We start from the raw sequence: 24,072 nt of genomic DNA on the forward strand, positions 1-24,072 counted from the left end.
GAGACGCCAGGGTACTGATATCCAAGGCCGCTTCATTGATATAAGTGGCCGAATCCCGGAGATTGCCTATCAACTCGGTCTGTTCAGCAGAAAGACACCTCCAAAGTATCAGCCCAGCACTCCATAGCTCTGGCTACCCAACAAACGGCCATAGCCGGCCTAGCTGCCCCCCCCCCCCCCCGCAAGGGAATAAACGGACTTTAGGCCGAGCTCCACCTTACGGACTGCCCGAATAAGTCCAGGAAGTTAATAAAGCTTGGACCTAGCGCCCGATTCTTTAGTACGGAGAGGTTCTTGGTCAGAAAGATCCAGAATCTCCCCATCCTCATAAGGAGCGGACAGAGACGCCATGGGCCGCTTATGTGGCCACAACACAGACTCCCCTTGTAACACGTCCCACAAGTGCTGTACAGAACTTGTCAGAGAATTAACCCACGCAGGCTCCTGAGAGACTTGGGGAGGGGAAATAGGGAGACTGTGTGGTACCATCAATTGTCTCGGGAAACCCTGCATGGGTGACGACACCACTGACTGCTGGGACAATCCTATCTTTGTGAACGCAGGCTGCGGAGCTAACTGGCCCACTAGGGTTGTAAGCGCTTTGGCGAAACAAGCCCAGGGCAGCTCCTGTACCGGGGCCGTGACAGTAATTGGTCGCGCCAATAAATAACACTGCCGACATAGCGCCTCCGCGCTACCCTCCCCCTCCGCTATAGGTACCTTGCATGTAGTACACAAAAGCTGGAGAGAAAAGTCACTCTCAGACATGATGTTAAGTATGTGACCCCTCTCACTGATACTCGTAGTATAGTGTGAGACCACCCTGCAATCACCGCACCGTAAGGGCTTTAGCAGAAAAAGATCAGGGACAGTGAAAAGGCTGACAGTAGAAAATGAAAGTACAGGCAGCAGTGCTAGCAGAAGTCACATACAATGCAAAGAAAATCAATTCCCGCACGAACAGCGCTGATAATCAACTACGCAGACACAGCGCCTGGTAGGACACAGCGCTGCATATACAGACCTGAACCAGACGGAGGAGAGGTATGCCAGGGGACCCAGACCGCGATGCCACCGCTTCCAAGCTTCCAGCAGCGTTCACCATACGCTTGTAAAGATGGCCACCGAGGAGCATAGAGGAGGCCGGCCTGGGGGAGGAGCGCTGCCACAGGGCCAGTCAGCACAGTGCAGAGAGGGCTGTGTGCAGCGGGGAGGCGCGCTCCCCTGGAATGCAATTAACCCCTGGGACGCCGCAGCGCTACCGCTCAGCCGCGGTCCGCTGTCCCAGGGGGGCATTGGAAGCGCAGGTTACGTACCAGGCTCCACGCTGCAGCCAGTCCCCAGGGAGCCCCCTGCCTGGGGACTCTGGACCATGTTTCAGCAGAGTCCCACCGCGGGATCCTGCTGCCCCCCTTGGATCCGGCCATGGTCCCAAACATCTGGGGTCACCGCTAGCTGTGACCCCAGATGCTTACCAGCATCCCCGGATCGGTACCGGCGTTCTGGTACCGGCGGGGGTGTAGGGAAGACAGCATGGACGTCAGCACTGACTGTCCATGCTGTACTTCCAGATGTGCAGCCACAGCTGCATTGAAGAAAGAGAGGGGCTAAGAAGAGCCCCTGAAGTTAACAGGTGCATCCGACTCCGGCCGGGCACCAAACAAAACTGAGATGCCTTGGCTCGGGGGCGGGGTATAGGAGGGGGGACCCTAGTGCATCCTGGGAGGCTGAAAACTTAATTCTATGGTGCCTGATGCCTGATGTCATCACCTATACCCCAAGGTATCCTGTACCCCATGGACCCTGATGTAGAAAGAGTTAATAAAGCCATCTGGGCCTGGGGCCTTACCCTTAGGGAGTAGCCTAATTACAGACTATCTCCTCCAGTGACCAAGGGGCGATTAAGGACGCCAGGCTACCTGCATCTAGGAAGAGACAAACTATCTAGAAAAGAAGAAATAATAGGGGTTGTGGGGTGGAGGGATCTTCAGACAGGTTATACAATTTTGCATAGTATTTTGAGAACAGATTGGCAATGTCGAGGAGATTAAGGCATTTGGAACCAGAGGGGGAGAGAAGACACTTAACCCTATTTTTGGCTTGGTGACCGCGGAGTTTACGAGCTAAAAGGCGAGAAGCTTTATTCCCGGCATAAAATAGTATTATTAATACTATTATTGAAGTATAGTATGCTAATGTCAACAGTCTACAAAAATGCACTCTGGCAACCAGAGTATGTACCTTCTGTTCTCCTTTCTCACCCTCCACAATGGAAGCAGCTGTGAAAGCAGCCCTCTCTCCACTGCTTCTGCTGGGGACAAATCACAACTGGATGTGGCAATTATAGATCCCAGTCAGTGTGTTATGAAACTCTAAGCTGTTCTTCTAGCTAGCCCTGCACAGGGCTTCACTATGGCACTATTCTGGCAGTGACATCAGCAGCTCAATATGCCATATTATCCACAAGCCGAAATCACAAGGGAACCTGTACTAAAGGTTTATGGAAAATGCACAGGACAGGGAAGGAGCACATATATAATACTAGTGGTCATTAGTAGGTAAAAATGATGAGGAGGTGCAGGCTGGCATTAATTATACTGGAAGCCAGAAGTTTACAATGAGTGTAATGCAGGGTACATAGATCACTTTTACGTATAATAAAAACAATTCACCCCAATGAAAGTAAAGGGCATTGTATACCTGTAATGAGCACAATAAGAATTACTTTTACATATGGGCAAATCTCTATTTCATGCACTCAACATGTGAACATTGAGTAGATAATATATAGACAGCTGCATAAGGGGAACTTAATAGCACAATATTTATATTAGCCTGAATAGATTTCTGGTAGGAAAGTATTACCATCTAGATTATGAAAACAGGCAAAAAAAAAACATACACTGATCTGTAACCATATGGTCACATTTAAAATGTTAATGCGCAAGACACATGTGAATAACCATTACAGGAAAAATAACTTAGCACATAATACTTTACAATGTTTACCTTGCTTTGTACTCCAGCTCCTCCTCTAGCGCTTTTAAACGTTTCTCGCGGTCACGCAGCTCCCGGGCATAACTGAAATCATCATCAGCTTCCTCCTGTTTAGCCTCGAGTCGCCTCTGTGTCCGAAAAAGAGAGGTTCAGAAAATAGTTCTAGTGGGCAATGTTATAAGCTCCCCTTTTACCTTCAAATCATAATGCAAGTTTCTAGCTTCAAAGAGCAGTTTGTTATAAGCACCACAGCAAACTAACACTGCCTAAGTAACTTTTCATGGAAGTGTAATAAATATTTTTTCTTATTTAAAAGACAATTTTACTGTGGACTTATGACAGAAGAGTTCTGCTGAAGTAATAAAAGTCTAGTAAAACATGGCGGATTCCTGGAAATACTTATCATTTGCTCCACACTTCTTCAGTACATAATGCATAATTAGCATGTCAAAATGGTGCATACCATCAGCAAATTCAATTATGAGTAAAAACTAAATACCGCTTGTTCTTTCTTGTATTGTTCCTTCAGCTTCATAAACAGTTCCCTCTTTTTAGTGTTCAGAGCGATTTTTTCTGCCAACTGCTGATCTGTATAATTAACAGCGAAAGATCAAAAATGGGAAAACAAGAGATTTGATTGCGCCTGAAAGAAAAAAAATCAAACCTTTAAATCTTTCCAGGAGTTTCTCTGTTGTTTCGCGAGCTTCAATATTTAGGTCCTGTCGAGCAGCTTTCTCTTGTAAATCCTTAAAGAAAATATAAAGCATTATTTTGAAGCAGAAGTTTATCACTTCGGTTTATTATCACAATGTAGCTCCATACTGGGGTACAGTGAAAACAAAAGTGTGAAACTGTCAGAATTGTTAACAAATCTTTCATAAGTCAATGTACAAAATTGTGGCAAATCTTAGTGGAAAAACAAAAACGGGCCACATACACTGCGATATAGACGTCTTTTTGTTTTTGTAGTCAGATCTCGCAACGTCTGGGCCAAAAGTGATCAACATCCTCAATAAAATATTTAAATTGACCGCTCTCCCCCCCTCTGGACCAGTCTTTATCCTAGGACCATAGAGATTTCATACTACAGTAATTACTTCCACTGTCGCCTTCGAGTCCTCCACAATGGATTTAGCCTCTTTTTTTTTCTTTTAATTATAGAAAACCAAAAAGTCATTATGTTTTTAGTTTCTCCGATGTCAACTATTGCTGTGGTTTCCTTTTATAAAGAATTTAAATAAATTGAAATTGAAAGGATAACAGCAGATCACCATTATCTGTCACTGTGTGTTCACAGTCTACAGCACTAAGGCTTCAGTCATGCCATTAGACCTGGTCGCTTGCCCCAAGGGTCTAAACAACCAGATTTGCCCCATATGGTCACTATCGGTGTGGCTATATTGGACATTTGTCCAGCTGCCTGGTGCTCGCTTTCACCATTAGCTAGATAGGATCAAGTGTGTCCAAGGTTCACAAGCATAATAGCCCATATTATTTATTATTTTGCTTGCATTGCATAAATATCCAAAACTACCAAGGACAGGTTTTTCATATTACCTAGAGTGCAGGGAACTCCAATAGCCACATTGGATTGCATTACATAGTGATGTAATTTCCCAAGACAATCGCACAGAGCCAAAAAGCTGATCAAAATTAAACCAATCCTTATTGATCATTTTGGTAAATGCGGTTGAAAGATTACTACTACAGGGTGAGTTTCCCATATCCAAATATTCCGAAATACGGAATTAATTTAGCATGACTGATATAGTGACACCTTTGTTTTTTGATGGTTCAATGTACACAAACTATGTTTAAAGCACAAAATTATTAAAACTAATGTATAAAATCACCTTCAGGCTGTGTGTATAAGGTGTATATGAAACATACATAAATTTCATGTATGTACACACGTTTTGTTTGAGTCACAAAATTATTGAAAATATTGTATAAAATTACCTGCAGGTTGTGTGTATAAGGTGTATATGAAACAAATGTATTCTGTGTATAGATTTGGGACCCATTCCCAAGATATCTCATTATGGTATTATTATTCCAAAATATGGAATATTCTGATATCCAAATTACCCATTGTCCCAAGCATTTTGGATATGGGAGACTCAACCTGTATAGGCCTGTGTATATAGCAGCACAGATGGTGTAATGGTTAGCGTTACTGCCTCACAGCAATGAGGTCATGGGTTCAATTCCCACCATGACTTAACTGTGTGGAGTTTGTATCCCTGTGCTTGCGTGGGTTTCCTCCACAAAAATTAACCCGTGTGTGTGCGCATGTGGTAGGGAATATAGAGTGTAAGCTCCACTGGGGCAGGGACTGATGTGAATGGCCAAAATATTCTCTCTGTAAAGCGCTGCGGAATGTGTGTGTGCACTATATGAATAACTGGTAATAAATAATATAGCAGTGGTTCCCCCTGGGGTGCTGCAGGGCACTTGTAGGGGTGCCACAGGTTGATGGTCCAGTAACAAATCAAATCTTTTACGGTCAATGTTATTGGCAGCTGCCAGCACTGGTTTTGCCTATTATAAAATATAAGTGCAACCACATACATGAACTGAAGGATGACAGGTAAGCATAATTTACTTAATTTCATAACTTGTGCTCAATTTCTCCATAGAACACTTATGGCCTAGGGGTGCCATGAAAAATTTGCTGATACTCTGTCGAGAGTCAAGAAAGTTTGGGAACCACTGGTATATTGTCATCGTACAACTGCATTTACCAAAATAGATAATAGTAAATCGATTCATTTTTATTAGATTAACATCGGATATACATCACTGCGAGTGGCCAGAATTAACCAGTACAAAGAGACAACATAAAGCAATATCTTTAGAGAGTTCTATAATGCACAAAATAGTCACAGCAAAATTGTTACACCTTTCTAGATGGAATTCATATCTTTAGGGGTTAATGTTTTCATCAGAACCTTGTTTAATGTTTCCCTTATATGAAAGCTAAACATATACATTATGATGCAAAATTATTTTCCCAAATCAGTGTGTATTCAGAGCAAAATATACAAACAATTGTCAACAATTTCAATATATCAGTAGCCTAAAAAGATGTTAGCCAATATGTATACGATCAGCCTGCTTTTCTCACTAGAAGAGGATGTTTATAAAATGGAGTCAGTATCAGAACGAGGTAATGCATTTTGAGTACAAGAGATAATGAATGAGTCAGGGGTAGTGACAGATTGTGTATCTAGCCCGTTGCAGTCCACGCCCCACAGTGTGACTTCAAACGAGGGCAGGACCACAATACCAGATGATTACAGCAATGCCCGGAGCATGCTGAGGATGCATCGGGGAGCCGTAAGGGCAGCGATGTGACTGTCTGAAGCGTCCTAAGGAAGCTCCTGGCGGCACTGCTGCATAGATTATGGCTGCAGAGTGCCACTCTAGGCACCCTGCTAGTCAGATGAGGCTAGCAGAAAAAATATCTGAGGCCAGACCAAAAGATTCCGCGGGCCTGAGGTTCCCCATCCTTGGTCTAGAGCAGGGGTGGGGAACCATTTTTCTGCCGAGGGCCTTTTTGATATATATAACATTATTCACGAGTCCGGTGCAGGCCACACCCCCTCCATGTAAAGTCACACAGGGGCAAGGCCACAATCGCCAGTGATTACAGCAATGCCCAGATCATCCTGAGGATGCTCTGGGGAGCTGTAAGGACAGCGGTGTGACCGTCCGAAGCGTCCTAAGAGTGCTCCAGGCGGCACCTGCATAAATGCTGGCTGCAGGGTGCCATTCAAGGCACCCTGCTAGCCAGATGAGGCTAGCAGAAAATAGCTCCGGGGACCAGACCAAATGGTTTCGGGGGCCTTATACGGCCCCCAGGCCAGAGGTTTCCCATCACTGGTCTAGAGTATCTCGCTGGCTGCATGTATGTAATCTATGCCCAACAAGCTGATTATAACATTGTTGTCTTGTTTGTAGTTTATTGATGTTCACATGAAACAGTTGTTTTTTATTTATATAAAGTACTCTTGCATGATATGCACTGGAGCAACACCCTGTAATACAATTTCCAACCATTTCATATTGTCACATATTTTACTGGGACAAAGTAAAACATTTCAAAGCATACTAGGAAAAAGATTAACAAAACGTTAATAAGTGAAATATCTGCCATGAAATATTCCAAGTTTCTGTATACAGTGCCTTGCTAAAATATTCTCCCCCCTTGGATTTTACCTTTTTTGTTACATTACAACCTGTATTTTTTATTATTTTTTTTATCTGAATTTTATGTGATGGATCTGCACAAAATAGTCTAATTTGGTGAAGTGAAATGAGAAAAATATACAGTCAGGTGCATAAATATTGGGACATTGACAGAATTTTAATATTTTGGCCTCTACTCACCACCACAATGGCTTTGAAATGAAACAAATAAGATGTGCTTTAACTGCAGACTTTCAGATTTAATTTTAGGGTAATTACATCCAAATCAGGTGAACGGTGTAGGAATTACAATGGTTTCTATATGTGCCTCCCACTTTTTAAGTGGCCAAAAGTAATGGGACAAACTAAACAATCCCAAATCTAACTTTCACTTTTTAATACTTTGGTGCAAATCCTTTGCAGGCAATTACAGCCTGAAGTCTGGAACGCATAGACATCACCAGACGCTGGGTTTCATCCCTGGTGATGCTCTGCCAGGCCTCTACTGCAAATGTCTTCAGTTCCTGCTTGTTCTTGGGGCATTTTCCCTTCAGTTTTGTCTTCATCAAGTGAAATGCATGCTCAATCGGATTCAGGTCAGGGGATTGACTTGGCCATTGCATAACATTCCACTTTTTAGTCTTAAAAAACTCTTCGGTTGCTTTTGCAGTATGCTTCGGGTCATTGTCCATCTGCACTGTGAAGCACCGTCCAATGAGTTCTGAAGCATTTGACTGAATATGAGCATATAATATTGCCCGAAACACTTCAGAATTCATTCTGCTGCTTTTGTCAGCAGTCACATCATCAATAAATACAAGGGAACCAGTTCCATTGGCAGCCATACATGCCCACGCCATGGCACTACCACCACCATGCTTCACTGATGAGGTGGTATGTTTTGGATCATGAGCAGTTCCTTTCCTTCTCCATAGTCTTCTCTTCCCATCACTCTGGTACAAGTTGATCTTTGTCTCATCTGTCCATAGGATGTTGTTCCAGAACTGTAATGGCTTTTTTAGATGTTGTTTGGCAAACTCTAATCTGGTCTTCCTGTTTTTGAGGCTCACCAATGGTTTAAATCTTGTGGTGAACCTTCTATATTCACTCTTGTGAAGTCTTCTCTTGATTGTTGACTTTGACACATATACACCTACCTCCCGGAGAGTGTTCTTGATTTGGCCAACTGTTGTGAAGGGGTTTTTCTTCACCAGGGAAATAATTCTTCTGTCATCCACCACAGTTGTTTTCCGTGGTCTTCCGGGTCTTTTGGTGTTACTGAGCTCTCCGGTGCGTTTTTTCCTTTTAAGAATGTTCCAAACAGTTGATTTGGCCACACCTAATGTTTTTGCTATCTCTCTGATGGGTTTGTTTTGATTTTTCAGCCTAATGATGGCTTGCTTCACTGATAGTGACAGCTCTTTGGATCTCATATTGAGAGTCGACAGCAACTGATTCCAAATGCAAATGTCACACCTAGAATCAACTCCAGACCTTTTACCTGCTTAATTGATAATGAAATAATGAGGGAATAAGCCCACACCTGTCCATGAAATAGCTTTTAAAGTTGATAGTCCCATTACTTTTGGCCACTTAAAAAGTGGGAGGCACATATAGAAACCATTGTAATTCCTACACCGCTCACCTGATTTGGATGTAATTACCCTCAAATTAAATCTGAAAGTCTGCAGTTAAAGCACATCTTCTTTGTTTCATTTCAAAGCCATTGTGGTGGTGAATAGAGGCCAAAATATGAAAATTCTGTCAATGTCCCAATATTTATGCACCTGACTGTATATTAAAAAGAATCTTTATAAATAAAATTCTGAAAATTGGCATATGCGTATGTAATCACCCCCTTTGTTATGAAGCCCCTCAAAAGTTCTGGTGCAACCAATTACCTTCAGAAGACACATAATTAGTGAAATGAAGTCCACCTGTGTGAAATCTAAGTGTCACATGATCTGTCAGTATAAACACACCTTTTCTGAAAGGCCCCAGAGGCTGCAACACTACTAAACAAGAGGCATCACACCATGAAGACCAAGGAGCTCTCCAAAGAAGTCAGGGACAAAGTTGTTGAGAAGGACAATTCTGGGTTGGGTTTTAAATAAATATCCAAATCTTTGATGATCCCCTGGAGCACCATCAAATCCATCATCAACAAATGGAAAGAACATGGTACCACAACAAACCTGCCAAGAGAGGGCCGCCCACCAAAACTCACAGACCGGGAAAGGAGGGCATTAATCAGAGGCAGCACAGAGACCAAAGGTAACCCTGAAGGAGCTGCAGAGTTCCACAGCAGAGACTGGTGTATCTGTGCATGTGGCCACAATAAGCCGTACACTCCATAGAGCTGGACTTTATGGAAGAGTAGCCAGAAAAAAAGCCATTACTTAGTGATAAAAATAAGAAAACCCGATTTGAGTTTGCCAAAAGGCATGTGGGCGACTCCCCAAATGTATGGAGGAAGGTGCTCTCGTCAGATGAGACTAAAATTGAACTTTTCGGCCACCAAGGAAAACGCTATGTCTGGCGCAAACCCAACACATCCCATCACCCCAAGAACACTATTCCCACAGTGAAACATGGTGGTGGTAGCATCATGCTGTGGGGATGTTTTTCAGCGGCAGGGACTGGGAAACTGTTTGGAGTCCAGGGAAAGATGGATGGTGCTAAATACAGGGATATTCTTGAGCAAAACCTGTTTCAGTCTGCCTGTGATTTGAGACTGGGACGGAGGTTCACCTTCCAGCAGGACAATGACCCGAAGCATACTGCTAAAGCAACATGCGAGTGGTTTAAGGGGAAACATTTAAATGTGTTGGAATGGCCTAGTCAAAGCCCAGATCTCAATCCAATTGAGAATCTGTGGTAACTTCAAGGTTGCTGTTCACAAGCGGAAACCATCCAACATGAAGGAGCAGGAGCAGTTCTGCCTTGAGGAATGGGCAAAAATCCCAGGGGCAAGATGTGGCAAGTTCATAGAGACTTATCCAAAGCGACTTGCATCTGTAATTGCCACAAAAGGTGGCTCGACAAAGTACTGACTTTATGGAGGTGAATAGTTATGCACGGTGAAGTTTTCTGTTATGTTGTCCTAAATGTTGTTGGATTCACAAAATAAAAAAAAACACAACTTCAAAGCTGTAGGCATGTTCTGTGAATGAAATGATGCACACCTTCAAACAATCCATTTTAATTCCAGGTTGTGAGGCAACAAAACATGAAAAATGCAAAGGGGGTGAATACTTTTGCAAGGCACTGTAAATGATAGACACATGCAGAACAATTTGTGTTACCTTCTCCTCTTTGCTGATGCTGGTATACCGTGCAATTCTATCCATTCGAGCTACATAGACTGCACAGTCTTTTCTCATTTCCTTCAGCTCTTCTAAGGAATATGTAATGGATATTCGTGGTACAGAGATGTCAGACCAGCAAATGTAATGCTGAAGAAAAAAAAACAAAAATATTAATATGTCCTAAATGCTTCAATCTTTATTTAGCCTCTCCTTTTTTAGAATTGCCATTTACAAAGCCTATTGAAATTTGGGCTTTAGATCCTACCCTTGGGCAGCATAGCTTCATTAGGTTTATGGTCTTCCCACAGATGTATATTTCATTAGCCAAGTGCTTCAAAAAGACAGGAACACAATCTTCTACCTCTTTTGAGATCAAAACATATCCTTGATTCCAGTAGCGTTTATCTGATAGAAACAGGGCTAGTATTATTAAGGATAAGGTATGGAGCACAATATTTTAGAAATAAAAGTAAAGGACAAAATACTGTACCTCTAAACCCCATGAAGTCTTCATTGACCTGGATCATGAATTCTCTACAAGCATCTCTTAATATACCGCTGTAGACCCAATCATAGATAACCCTGCACAAACAATTATGTTTTGACAACTGCAACTTCAAAATAGACATACAATACATATACACACACATACCCAACACACAGATGATCAAACTGGAAGAGCGCAATATCACACTGAAAATATTGTTTCCTAGTACTAGTACTGATTTGGGAAACAGGCCTTTTTTTTACCTGAACTTACCTTTAAATCTTCCTTTCTAAAACCATTGCAGATGAATCGTAAATAGTATTATAGAATTTTTCTATTTCTGACAACATGCAGCACTTGACGTTCTCCCTATGCAGCCCATTCATGGCCACGTCAGGTCCTGAGATCAATGTCAGGAATCACATCACCACAACTTACTGTAGGTCATATTCTAGGCCTCAATTATTACTGCGGCTCTAACAGGAGCGCAGGTGACGGTGGCAGCAACTCTGCATTAGTCCCAATTAGCACAGGTGTGTGTGTGTCACTGTCATTCTGTGCATCAAGAACAGTCACTATCAGTGAGAGTCTCTGTGTCAGTGATTATAAATGTGAGAATGTATGTCTGTATTAAGGAATATACTTCATTTTAACAATAAAACTAATTAATGCAAAGGAATAATCTACCCCTACTTTAAATTCTAATAATTCTTCATAATTGACAGCACAGGTTTATGTAAGAGCACTCTGCCTAAGCGTACTGTGGCTGTAACTTTACCCCATCAGGTGAAAAAGACCAGTGCCAGTTGCCAAAATAGTATATTTTCTGGTGCAGAAGTAAACCCAAGGACAGAACTTGTAGTGTGTACTTTTACATTACCACAGATCTCAAAAGCTATATATTCCAGATGCACAAAATAGTACAGGTTGTGTCTCCCATATCCAAAATGCTTGGGACCAGATGTATTTTGGATAACGGAATATTCCATATTTTGGAATATTAGCATATCATAATGAGATATCTTGGGAATGGGACCCAAATATACACACAAAATGCATTTGTGTCATATACACCTTATACACACAACCTGCAGGTTATTTTATACAAGATTTTGAATAATTTTGTGGCTCAAACAAAGTTTGTGTACATACATGAAATTCATTTCTGTTTCATTTACCCCATATACACAAAGCCTATAAGTCATTTTATATAATATTTTTAATAATTTGTGCCTTAGACAAAGTTTGTGTACATTGAACCATCAAAAATCAAAGGTTTCATTATCTCAGTCATGCCAAAAAAATTCCGGATTTCGGAATATTTGGATATGGGAGACTCAACCTGTAGATGTGACTGAAGCCTTTAAATGACACTCACAAATGTTACAGGGTACACTATGGTAGACTTTTTTTCCTTTTCTAATTAATACTCACAAGAGGATTTTCACTGGTGATGTTGTGCGAATAAGGATTTATTGTATTTGAAGTCTTGTTTCACCTACTTTAGGAGAGCATACGCCTTTAGGGAGCATATGCTCCCCAGTCTAGCGGCTTCAGGGGTCTATTTACTAAGCAGTGTTAGGAGACAAAGTGAAATGAGAAGGTACCAGCCAAATTTGGGGGGAGAAAAAATAAGCGAGAAAATGGTTTTAATGTATTGGGTCTGATTTATCAGGGGGATGGTATGGATGTGTGAAGGGTTTTAAACATCGCACGCGGTCGCAGCAGGCGGTTTTTTACGGTTTTTAAAATTGCGTTTTTACGACACGAAAATATACTTGCACCCATTTTAACATTATTTAGGTGGATCAGTAATTTCCTGGAAAACAAATTGCTTCCTATCATTTTCAAAGTTTTTACATTTTTTTTCAACCAAAATTGCGCGGTCATCTATCGCCAAAGTGCGCAACTTCCGAAATTTTTTGGGGGTAATTTATCATTAGGGTGGATGTCCAAAGGGTTCTAAAAGAAATCCACACATTTTTAGCAAAAAATTGGGATTTTGCATTTTTTTTCACCTGTTGGAATGGAGAAAACTTTTCTCCAGTTTTTTTCCGCCAAATATGTTTTCGCCTGTTTTTTTGGCAAAAATATCGGCTTTTTTGTCGAAAAACGGCTATTTTCGCCGCTAATAGAATACGGCTCTATATCGCTTTTCCATTCTCCTTAGGACTCTACACTGGAACTCTCTGGCTGAAGTAGAAAGCGCACTATTATTTAAAAACTGTTCTGAAAGAAATTTGCCAAATATGCGGTTAAAGAAAAAAAATATATATTCAGCCGCAATATAAATGCTATGCCTGCTTCTGATATGTGCTACATGTCTGTCTGTAAACCAATACATGCACAATGTACCGTATATACTCGAGTATAAGTCGACCCAAATATAAGCCAAGGTACCTACTTTTACCACAAAAAACTGGGAAAACTTATTGACTCGAGTATAAGCCTAGGGTGGGAAATGGCAGCAGCTGGTAGTGCCCCCAGTAGTAATTCCTCCTGGTTGTGCCCCCAGTAGTAATTCCTCCTGGTTGTGCCCCCAGTAGTAATCCCTCCTGGTAGTGCCCCCAGTGGTAATCCCCCCCCTTTCAGTGCCTCCAGTAGTAATCCCCCCCTGGTAGTGCCCCCAGTGGTAATCCCCCCCTTTTAGTGCCCACAGTAGCAATCCCCCCCTGGTAGTACCCCCAGTGGTAATCCCACCCTGGTAGTGCCCCCAGTGGTAATCCCCCCCTTTTAGTGCCCCCTGTAGTAATCCCCCCTGGTAGTTCCCCCAGTGGTAATCCCCCCTTTTAGTGCCCCCTGTAGTAATCACCCCCTGGTAGTGCACTCCAGTAGTAATCGCCCCCTGTAGTCCCCCCCCCCCCCCCAGTAGAGAGAGACGTAATAAGAATTACAAAAAAAAAAATCACTTACCTGAAACTCCAGCTCCTGGTCCCGCCGCTAACAGCTCTTCCGGCCGCTTTGCATGGGAGAGACGTCATTACTCATGACGTCTCTCCCATTACCCACTGCGGGAGCAGGAAGATGGCTCCCGCAGTGGGAGCAGCAATAGCCGATGAGAGTCTAACAGACTCTCAGCGGCTGCTGATTACAGCAAACACACAGCTGCCGGCTCCGGCGGCTGTGTGTGTGTACTGTGTAGCGCTGTCACTCGAGTATAAGCCGAGGGGGTACTATTTCAGCACAAAAAATTTGCTGAAAAACTCGGCTTATACTCGAGTATATACGGTATTTAACACCTGGAGTAAACTATGTACCAGAAAGACTGATCAACTGTATCATACTTATCTCCCAACATTCTAGATTGTAAAATTGGAATGAATTAAGGTGCATACACACACAATTTTTTGAACGATTATCGATAACGATTGTAGTTTGTAGTTCAGTTAGACTGACCAACTGAACGATTTTCATTAAGGGAACATGCAAAAATAGTTTGTAGTTAAAAAAAAATCGTTCATTACACTTTAAAAAATCTGACAGTTAATCTGACAGAAAATCATTCATAAAATCGTTGGTAACAAAATCGTTGTGTGTGTATGCAGCTTTAGTCCTAATAACACGTCTGCCCAAAACATGATCAATCTGCTTTTTGCCACACCCATTTTCAGAAAAGCCATTTCTTTCTCAAAAGGGCCATACACACACTTGTTGAATCCATACATTTGGAAGCAGCATTTACCTTGTATATGGCTCACAACTTGATTTTAACAGCGATAACAAGACCGGGTAGTTTTCATTGCTGCTGTTTTCAAGAGATTCTTTGTATAAATATGACAGTAACTTCACTCCCTGAAAACAAAGAACATTAATAAATTGAAAAAAAACAAACAAACAGGATTAAATTAGGGATCTAACAAGAAAAATATATAAGTCTCATAGCTCCCAATAGTAATACAATTACATTTACTGCCTCTCAGAAATGGGCAGACAAAAAAGAATCAACCAGGCCGCTGTGTTCTCTCCTCTTGCCTCAGTATTTCCCTGTTCCCAGTGCCTTGCTTTGCATATTAAAAGTAGGCGGAGGAGCAGAAGGCCCTGGGTATGACACACCACGCTGTTTTAGTTATGATAAAAGCTTTCTGGTGACATCACTGTGCTGTGTGTTCACAGAATATTAATGACCCAGAAAAGTAGCATCGTATCCGATATCCAGGTAGATACATTTCTCTATCAGCTACTGGTAAGTATTCATGAGCGAGGGGAGAGAATTACAGGGGAGGGATAATGAACAACAGTGGAAGGGAGAGAAAAGGAGATTTATATTGTGACCTGGTTAAATCCTTTGATATCCATAGGGGACATAGGCTTAGGGGTCCGGGCACCAAACAGTTAAGCTTTTTCTCCCAGCGGCCTAGGTTTCATCTCCCTATACCCTGCCCCCAGCTCCAGGCAGACCAGTTAAGTTAGCAAGCCCAAGGCAGGAGCGAGAAAGAAGAGAAGACCGGCACACACAAAGGTCCACACACCAAGAGACTGAAAGGAGAATCGGAAGCAAAACCCCCACAAACCAGGTGCATCAGAGTGGGCGCCCTGTGTCCCCTTTGGATATCGAAGAAATGGTAAGAACATAAATCTCCTTTTCTTCTTTCCATAGGTGCCACACCAGCCTTAGATGGTGAGACATCCAAGAGCTACCCCACCTAAGGAAGGGGATGCTCCTGAGCTGCGCTGAGAGCCCTTCGCTTGAAAGCTGAGTCGACAGTAGCAAAAGGTGTTAATTGAATAAATTTGAGAAAGCTTAAAAAGCTGCTCCGCAGAGGCGCCGGGTTATGCTGCCCAAGAAGTGCCCACCGACCTGGTGAAATGAACTGTCACCACGGCTGAGGCAGGAAGGTCTGTGTGATGGATGGTCAAATAGAGCCATCTGGCCAAAGTCTGCTTCATGGCTGGCCAGCACTGTTTGTGAAAGTCAGAGAGGACAAAACGGGACTCAGTCTTACTGAGATCAAAGTGGCCTCCTCCAGCAAAGAATCAGGTGCTGGAAAGGCAGGGACTACAATTTCCTGGTGGATGTGAAACTATCTTAGGAAGGTAGCCTTATCATGTCCGAAGAACGGCCTAGTCCGAGTAAAAGACAAGGAAAGGCATGCGACAAGACAATGTATTCAAGTCTGACACCCCCTGGACTGACACTATGGTAAGTAGGAAGATCGACTTCCACATAAGTCAGTGAATGTCCTCAGAGTTCAAAGGCTCAAAAGGAGACGATTGACGAGCCCGAAGCACCAAAGACAAGTTCCGTGGGGCCACCAGAGGAACAAACGGAGGTTGAACGTGGAGGACACCCTGCAGGAAAGTCCGTACATCAGACATTAGAGCAATCTGCCTCTGGAAGAGGGCAAAAAGGACAATAACCTGCACCTTTAAAACAAGCGAGGCAGAGACCCAATTCTTGACTAGCCTGCAGAAAGGAGAGGACCCAAAAGAGTCAAAATCATCTGGAGTTCAAACCCCTCGCTGGACACCAGGCAAAGTAATTCCATCAGATGCAGTGATAAATTCTGGCAGAAGGTGGTCTGCAGGCATTCAGCATGGTACAAACAACCGATCTAGAGAACCCCTTAGCTCTCATTACAGATGTCTCAAGAGCACCCCGTCAAAGCAAGATGGCCAGTTCCTGATGGAAGCACGGGCTATGAGACAGATGATCTGGCCACAGAGGAAGTCACAGAGGAAGACTTAGGAGATTCGCGTACCAGCTCTGCGCGGCCAATAGGGATCACGGTGCCGCCTTTCAACTTCAACTTGCAGAAGAACTGTAGAATCAGCAAGATCGGAGGGAAGATGCACATGAGGCGAAAGGTCCACTGAACCATAAGGGCTCCCGAATCCCTGGAGCGTGAGCAGTACCTCTGTAGCTTGTGGTTGTGCCGAGACGCCATCAAGCCTATGTTCAGCAAACCCAGCGGAGAACTAGGAGCTGAAAGGCATCTGGATGCAGTGTCCACTCGCCTGTGTGAACATCCTGGCGGCTGAGGAAGTCTGCTTCCTAATTCTGGACTCCAGGGTTGAAGACTGTCGACAGATGACGCTCTGCACAGAAGAGAATGCAACTCACATTCATAGCGCTGCAACTTAGAGTGCCATCCTGATGGTTTATGTATGCTGCGGCAGTCGCGTTGTTGGGCTGTACCTGGACCGTACGATGCTGGCAGAATGGCAGAGATAGGCATAGAGCTCTGAAAACTGATCGAAGTTCCAAAATATTAATCAGTAACCGGCTCTGTAAAAAGTCCACCGACCCTGAAAGGTCTATTGACAGGTTACTGCCCCCCCACGAAGACTTGCGTCGGTGGTGAGGAGAACCCAGTCCTGAATCCAAAAAGGGACGGCCCTTGTCTAAGTGGAATGCCTGAAGCCACCATAAGAGGAGCTGGACCTCCCAAGAGAGGATGATAGTTTATGTCTTGAGCTGCCAATGGGATTTTTTCCACTGGGACAAAACCTCTGAAGAGGCGGGAGCATAACTGGGCATTCTCCACCATATCAAAGGTGGAAACCAGAGAGACCAGGATCTGCATGCAAGAGAGTGTATTGACACTCCGTGATGACCTAGGGGTATATTCAATTGGGCGCGAGGTAAAAAACCTTGCGCCCAATTTTGGAATACCGCGGGTATGCGCGCTCCCAATACCTGCAGTATCCAATTAAAAATAAGTGGTCGCAGGGTTTTCCGCTTTGAAAACCCTGCACCACGTAAGAAAAAAAAAATTCTTCACTTACCTGCCCGGTGGCCTCCCCTCTATCTTCTCACTGGAGAGGGGGCTGCTGGGAGTAGTTCTCCCGTCGCCCATTCCGGAGAGCCACACTGACACTGGTGGGATACACATACACCGGGGGTCACACATACACACACACTCATACACACTGACATACTCACCGCTGCTGCTGTAGATCGGGACCCAACATTGGATGAAGAAGACAGCACTTCGGAAGGTGAGTAATTACTGACTAATTAAGCTAATTGTAACTTCCAATTGCTCAATTAGTCCTCAGGGGGGGTTCTGCCGTGGTGCCGGAGCAAGTCCCGCTGATTTTACCTAAAATTAACGATTTTAGGAAAAATCACACTTGCTCTGGAGACGCTTGATTTTAATTCTCCCAGCGGGTTAAAATTGAAAAAATCCACACCTATTTGAATTGCAATGAACCCACACCTGCAGGAAAAACCTTGCAGGTGCGGGTTTTTTGCTATTCTCGCACACAATTGAATATGCCCCATAAACTGTGAATCCTGGTCTGTAGGTTCTGAAGCTTTTCTGGTGGGAGGAAGACCCACTGAACCCCGGAATCCAGCAAGGCCCCCAGATGCTACATCTCCTGCGACGGAGTCAGGGAGGAGTTCTTCCAAATGATGATCCATCCATGGGACTGGGTATGGTCCCTGAGGACCTCCAGTGAAAGGGTGAGGATCTGAAGGTCATCTAGATAAGAAAGAATCCTGATACCCCTATGATGCAAATGAGCTGCCATGACTTTCCTGAAGACATGAGGAGCCACGGAAAGACCAAACGGCAATTCCCGAAATAATAAATGTTCCTCCCAGACCACAAACCTGAGGAAGCGCTGGTGACTGAGCCGGATAAAATCATCCAAATAGGCATCCTGGGTGTCCAAAAAGGCCATGAACTTCCCTCGGTTCAAGAATGATGGAATGTAGAAACGGGAAGCAATCGGGAAGCCGACTGCCTAAATACCGGCAGCCGGCTTCCCGACTGTCTTATCCCGGCAAGGGTGAAATGCCGGGCATCTAGATGTAGACGCCCGCATTTCCCCGACGCCGGGAGACCGGCATCCTGATCGTAGTGATGCCAGCCGCGAGGGAGGGTTAGGTTTAGGGCTCCCGGGGGGGACTTAGGGTTAGGCACCCCCCCGGGAGGGTTAGGCTAGGGGGAAGGAGGGTTAGGCACCCCTGGGGGGGACTTAGGGTTAGGCACCCCCCCGGGGGACTTAGGTTTAGGTAGCGGGGAGGGGGTGGTTAGGGTTAGGCACTTCAAGGGGGGATTAGGGTTAGCCCTTGGGGGGGAAGTTAGGGTTAGGCACCCCTAAGGAGGGTTAGGGTTAGGGGGGTTAGGTTAGTCTATACTTACCTATCCACGATCAGGATTTCCAGCGCTGTTCCGCTGCTTCGAACTCTGCTCCTGTCGGGCTGCCGCTGACGGGAATCGAACTGCCGGCCATGCGGCCGGCGGTATTTCATTCCCATTCCGTAGAGACTACATGCGGAATTTGAAGACCACAAGAACTTGATGAGAGTCTTCAGGTTGCGGATTGAACAGTAGGAACTTTTCAGCTTCTGGACCAAATAGATGTTGGCATAAAAGCCCTTGCCTCTTTGAGACAGGAGAACTAGAACAATTACTTTGGATCCCAGCAGGGAGTGAAACTCCAGCAGTGTTTTTGCTTTGCCTGGCTCCACCGGAGAGCCTGTGGAAAAAAAATTGGTTCGATGCTGCTCCCTAAAAGTTAGGGTGTAGCCCAGGGAGACAACACCTCACACTCAGATGTCCGATGTGGTCGCCATCCAGGTCTCGGAGAAAAGAAGTGAGTCTCCCACGCTGAAATCCCCCAGATGGAGGCCGTCCCGTCAAGCGGCAGGTTAGGCTTGGTGGAAGGGGGCCTGGTAAACCAGGGTTGATTAGCTCAGGGTTTGGAAACCTTGAATGAGTAACCCTGGAACCTCGAGAAATACTGGTCTTTAGCTTTTCCCTGTGGATGAAAGGAGCAAAAATTAGAAGTTTGCAACCTTGGGGCTGCCGCAGAAGGGAGGAAGGCTGTCTTGGATGCCACCACCGTGGCCACGAACTTGTCCAAATTGGAACCAAAGAGGATGTCCCCTGAAAACGGAAGATTACACTCGCTGTGGCAGTGAAAGCTGCTACCATGCAGCTCCTTGCAAGCAGAGAGCCACTCTTGTCCATCTCCCTGTGGTATCCGGCTGTGGCTCCCCAGTGTGCTGCAGAGGGCCCGGCCAAAGACACTGCCACACTTTGCAGTGCTTCAGCTGCTGGTGCAGGGGGTGGTTGGAGTGGTAGCACGGGCGTGTTGTGTGATGACTAGAGCTGCCCACTGTAATTTCTTTCATTTTTAAAGAAAATAAAAGATGAGACTGCATAAAAGCAGCCCCCTATTTAAACAGTGTCCGCTCCTGCAGGGACCAAACTAAAAATTGGCTTGTCTGGTGGAGGGGTAAAGCGGAGATGGAGCCTGGGCTGCTGGGAGAAAAACATTAAGTGTTTGGTGCCCGGATTCCTACTCCAGCCTATACCCCACTTGTCACCCCTATGGGGAGAGTAGAAGAAAATTAATTACAGAGGTGGGTGAATTACAGGAGAGAACTGTGAGGAAGAAATAATAATTACAGGAGAGGAGTTTATGGCGGGGACAGCTCAATTACATTGAGGGGTTGTTGGAAATTAACAGAAGAAGAAAGGAAGTTAATTATAGGGGGAAGGGTCTTTATATATATATATATATATCAGCTATTATCAGGAAGCTGACTTATTTATTGAATATTATCAAGTTAATTTCAACAATAGTTCATAGATGTACACTCCAACTAGAACTTGCACTCAGTGTAAAATACTCAAAAACTTACACTTTTGGAAGACCAAAAATTTTGTGTAACCAAACTATATACCTGTCTGATATAATTGGGAGGCCATCGCAACATATTTTATGTAGATGTTTCATAAAAGTGAAATTCATTAACCATAGAAGTATGAAAGTGTTGCAGATTACATTAGACAAACAAGTAAATTAATCTAAATTGACTTGCCAAATACATTACAATTAATTTACTACAAAATTATATGTTAAAGAAAAAAAAGTTTTCGCTTTACATTAAATCCCTTTGTTTATCATGAATGCTTGGTGCACAAAGGTTGATTATATTCAACTTGTAGGAGGCAGGTTCTTAGAACAAGAAAAGCTCTACTTGCGCCCTGTAATAATCAGCAGCCTCAGTTCTTCCAAAAAGATTAGCAATAGCCAAGCAAGGACAGAGAAGAGATGCTTGCTGTAACAAAACAAGTTAAAGTATTTCTGGGCAGGACAGCATGTGCCTCCTTATATGATTCAGAGACAGATTTAATTACAAGTGAAAAAAACTGTTAAGTTTCCCTGAATTCCATGGGGGTATATCAGGTGTCACGCGGAGACTGGCACATAGTAGTAAAAAAAAAGTAGTGCCACAGTTGGGGCGCCTCACCCTCTATACCCGGATTGGCTCTCTGGACCTCAGTTGATCAACTAACCAAGCCCGGAGGAGAGTGTAGAAAAGTAAAGGAGAACCACACATTCATAAACCATTAAACAAGAGTGTGCCAAATAAGCAAAATAAAACAAAAAGGTCATCTGGAGCGTAAGGGAGGACATCCAGTGTCCCACAAGGAATTCACACAAATGGGGACTGGAGAATTTCAGGGATGTCCGAAAGCTATCATCTGCACACAGAACCCAGCACCCAAAACTTGCAGAACCGATATAACTTTGTAAAACTGTACACAGATATCTGTCTTGTCTTTATCTTAATTTATTTATTTTTTTTACAAAAAAGTGGCATCTTGCCAGGGCACGCTTGCTGGAATTTGTCACATGTAAGAAACAATATTAGTTAACACTTTATTTATAAAGAACCCCACACTCACTGCCACCAGGTGCACATGGAATGGCCCTGATTGGGAGGCTTGATTCCACAGGATACCAATTTCCCTGAAACTGGCATGCAGAACCCCTGCTATCAAACCCTTGAGACTGGCATAGTTGGTAACAATGATCCAGTTCCAAATGTTGAATTGTCTACCCATGTCGAGGTTGCTGACCTCCATCCACCACAGAAAATAATGTCTTGTTGAGGATGACCAAAGAAGCATCTGAGACTTTAGCTGATTTGTTCCATTTTGCTAGAATCTCCATGTATACAATTACTTGTGTAGATTGCACGACTTTGAAGGTTGATACTAACTTGCCTAGCACCATCATGCACGTGTAGATGGACACTTATTTCTATTTGAGGAGTGATTTTACTGCAGGGAGTGAATCTTTTCTGAAGGAAGTTGAACGAGTTGAATCGGACTCCAAGAAACAACATTACTTGAGACGGTTTGAGATTGGATTTTGCATAAGTGACTATCCAACCATGGTACTATAATAGATCATCATGTGAAAGGAGAGACTGCTTGCAACACAAAATCATCCACGGGATACCTTGGGGTATACGTGATGACGTCAGGCATCGGGCACCATAGAGTTAAGTTTTCAGCTTCCCAGGATGCACTAGGGTCCCCCTCCTATACCCCACCCCCGAGCCAAGGCATCTCAGTTACGTACCAAGCCATGAGCCGGAGGAGGAGAAGGAAGAGAGAGAAAAAAGATCTGGAAACACACAAGAATCACATTCTCACCAGAGGGAGACGGAAAAACCGGTGACCAGAGTAAAGCCCATCTGCAGCACAGGTGCGACAGGGTGGGAGTCCTGTGGAACCCTATGGGCTTCGTAGAAATAGAGATAACAAAGGTAAGTTCTTACCATATCTCATATTTTCTACATCAGGGTCCATAGGGTATCCACAGGATACCTTGGGGATGTCCCAAAGCAGTATCCTTCAAGGGTGGGGACGCTCCTGTGCTGAAAGGAGAATCCGCGCCCGAAGGAAGCATCCTGAGAAGCAAAGGTGTCAAACGCGTAATACCTCACAAAAGGTGTGGACAGAGGACCACGTGGCAGCCTTGCAGATCTGGACTGGCCTTCATGAAGATAAGCTTCTGAAATGGCCATACGAATCCAGCCTGCCAAAGTCTGCTTTGAAGCAGGGCAACCCTTCTTACGGAAGCCATAGAGGACAAACAAGGCGTCCGACTTCCTAAACGAAGAAGTGCGGTCAACATTAATCCTCAAGGCCCGCGCAACATCCAAAGTGGCTTCACCCACTAAAAGATCAGGTGAGTTAAAAGCCGGCACAGCGATTTCCTCGTTGATATGAAAACGAGAAACAACTTTGGGAAGAAATTTAGGACAAGTGCGCAGCACTGCCCTGTTCCCATGAAAAATCAGGAAAGGGAGTCTACAGGATAGAGCCCCTAAGTCAGAAACACGTCTGGCCGAAGCGATGGCCAGAAGGAAAATTGTTTTAGCTGTCAGCCATTTAAAGTCCACTGAGCCCAGTGGTTCAAACGGCGGTCCCTGGAGAGCCCTCAGGACCACAGCTAAATCCCAAGGCGCCACCGGTGGAACAAAAGGTGGCTGAATTCTGAGAACACCTTGCATAAAGGTGCGCACAGCAGGGATTGCAGCAATCCTACGATGGAACCAGACGGACAGGGCAGACACCTGCACCTTCAGGGACGCAAGGCGAAGCCCATGGTCCAGTTCCCCCTGTAGGAAAGCTAACACTCTAGACAGACGGAACTCCCGAGGAGCATAACCTCTCGGCCGACACCACTGGAAGAACGTATGCCACACACGATGGTATATCCTTGCAGAAGATGGTTTCCGAGCTCTTAGCATAGTTTGCACTACAGAGCTGGAAAACCCCCTGGACCTTAACATGGCCGTCTCAACAGCCACGCCGTCAAAGACAGCCGAGTCAGGTCCGGGTGAAGACAAGGACCCTGTGACAGGAGGTTCAGGCGTAACGGCAACCGCAGAGGAACGTCCACGGACAGTCCCCAGAGGTCTGAGAACCAGTGCCTCCGGGGCCACGCGGGAGCTATCAACAGGAGCGTCCCTCCTTCCTGTTTGAATTTCCGGATTACCCGAGGAAGAAGGGAAAACGGAGGAAACAGATAAGCAAACCGGAACGTCCACTGGACGGACAGAGCATCCACCAGAGGCGCCTTTTCGACTCTTGTGCGAGACCCGTACACCGGCAACTTGTTGTTGTGCCGTGACGCCATGAGGTCGATCTCTGGAAGACCCCACCTGTCCACCAGAAGTTGAAAGATGTCCTGGTGCAGAGACCACTCCCCCGGATGAACGTCCTGGCGACTGAGAAAGTCCGCCTCCCAGTTGAGAACTCCCGGGATGAATACTGCTGATATGGCCGGGAGATTGCGCTCCGCCCAGACCAGGATGCGGGACACCTC

General features: G+C 44.6%; 1 protein-coding gene across 3 annotated transcripts in view; it reads right to left on the minus strand.

Moving 5' to 3' along the window:
- Window positions 1-24,072, minus strand: part of TUBGCP6 (tubulin gamma complex component 6) — a 140,897-nt gene that overhangs the window by 72,421 nt on the left and 44,404 nt on the right. For all 3 annotated transcript variants that reach the window (XM_088457624.1, XM_088457622.1, XM_088457623.1), the window contains 7 exons: window positions 14,666-14,775; window positions 10,987-11,078; window positions 10,762-10,901; window positions 10,494-10,643; window positions 3,662-3,743; window positions 3,497-3,585; window positions 3,010-3,125 (listed from right to left, as the gene is read on the minus strand). In XM_088457624.1, coding sequence (XP_088313750.1) covers window positions 3,010-3,125; window positions 3,497-3,585; window positions 3,662-3,743; window positions 10,494-10,643; window positions 10,762-10,901; window positions 10,987-11,078; window positions 14,666-14,775 — 779 coding nt within the window. The remainder of the gene's footprint in view (window positions 1-3,009; window positions 3,126-3,496; window positions 3,586-3,661; window positions 3,744-10,493; window positions 10,644-10,761; window positions 10,902-10,986; window positions 11,079-14,665; window positions 14,776-24,072) is intronic.

Source organism: Taudactylus pleione, unplaced genomic scaffold (genome assembly GCF_031769625.1).
Source record: "Taudactylus pleione unplaced genomic scaffold, aTauple2 ptg000041l, whole genome shotgun sequence".
Classification (NCBI taxonomy): domain Eukaryota; kingdom Metazoa; phylum Chordata; class Amphibia; order Anura; family Myobatrachidae; genus Taudactylus; species Taudactylus pleione.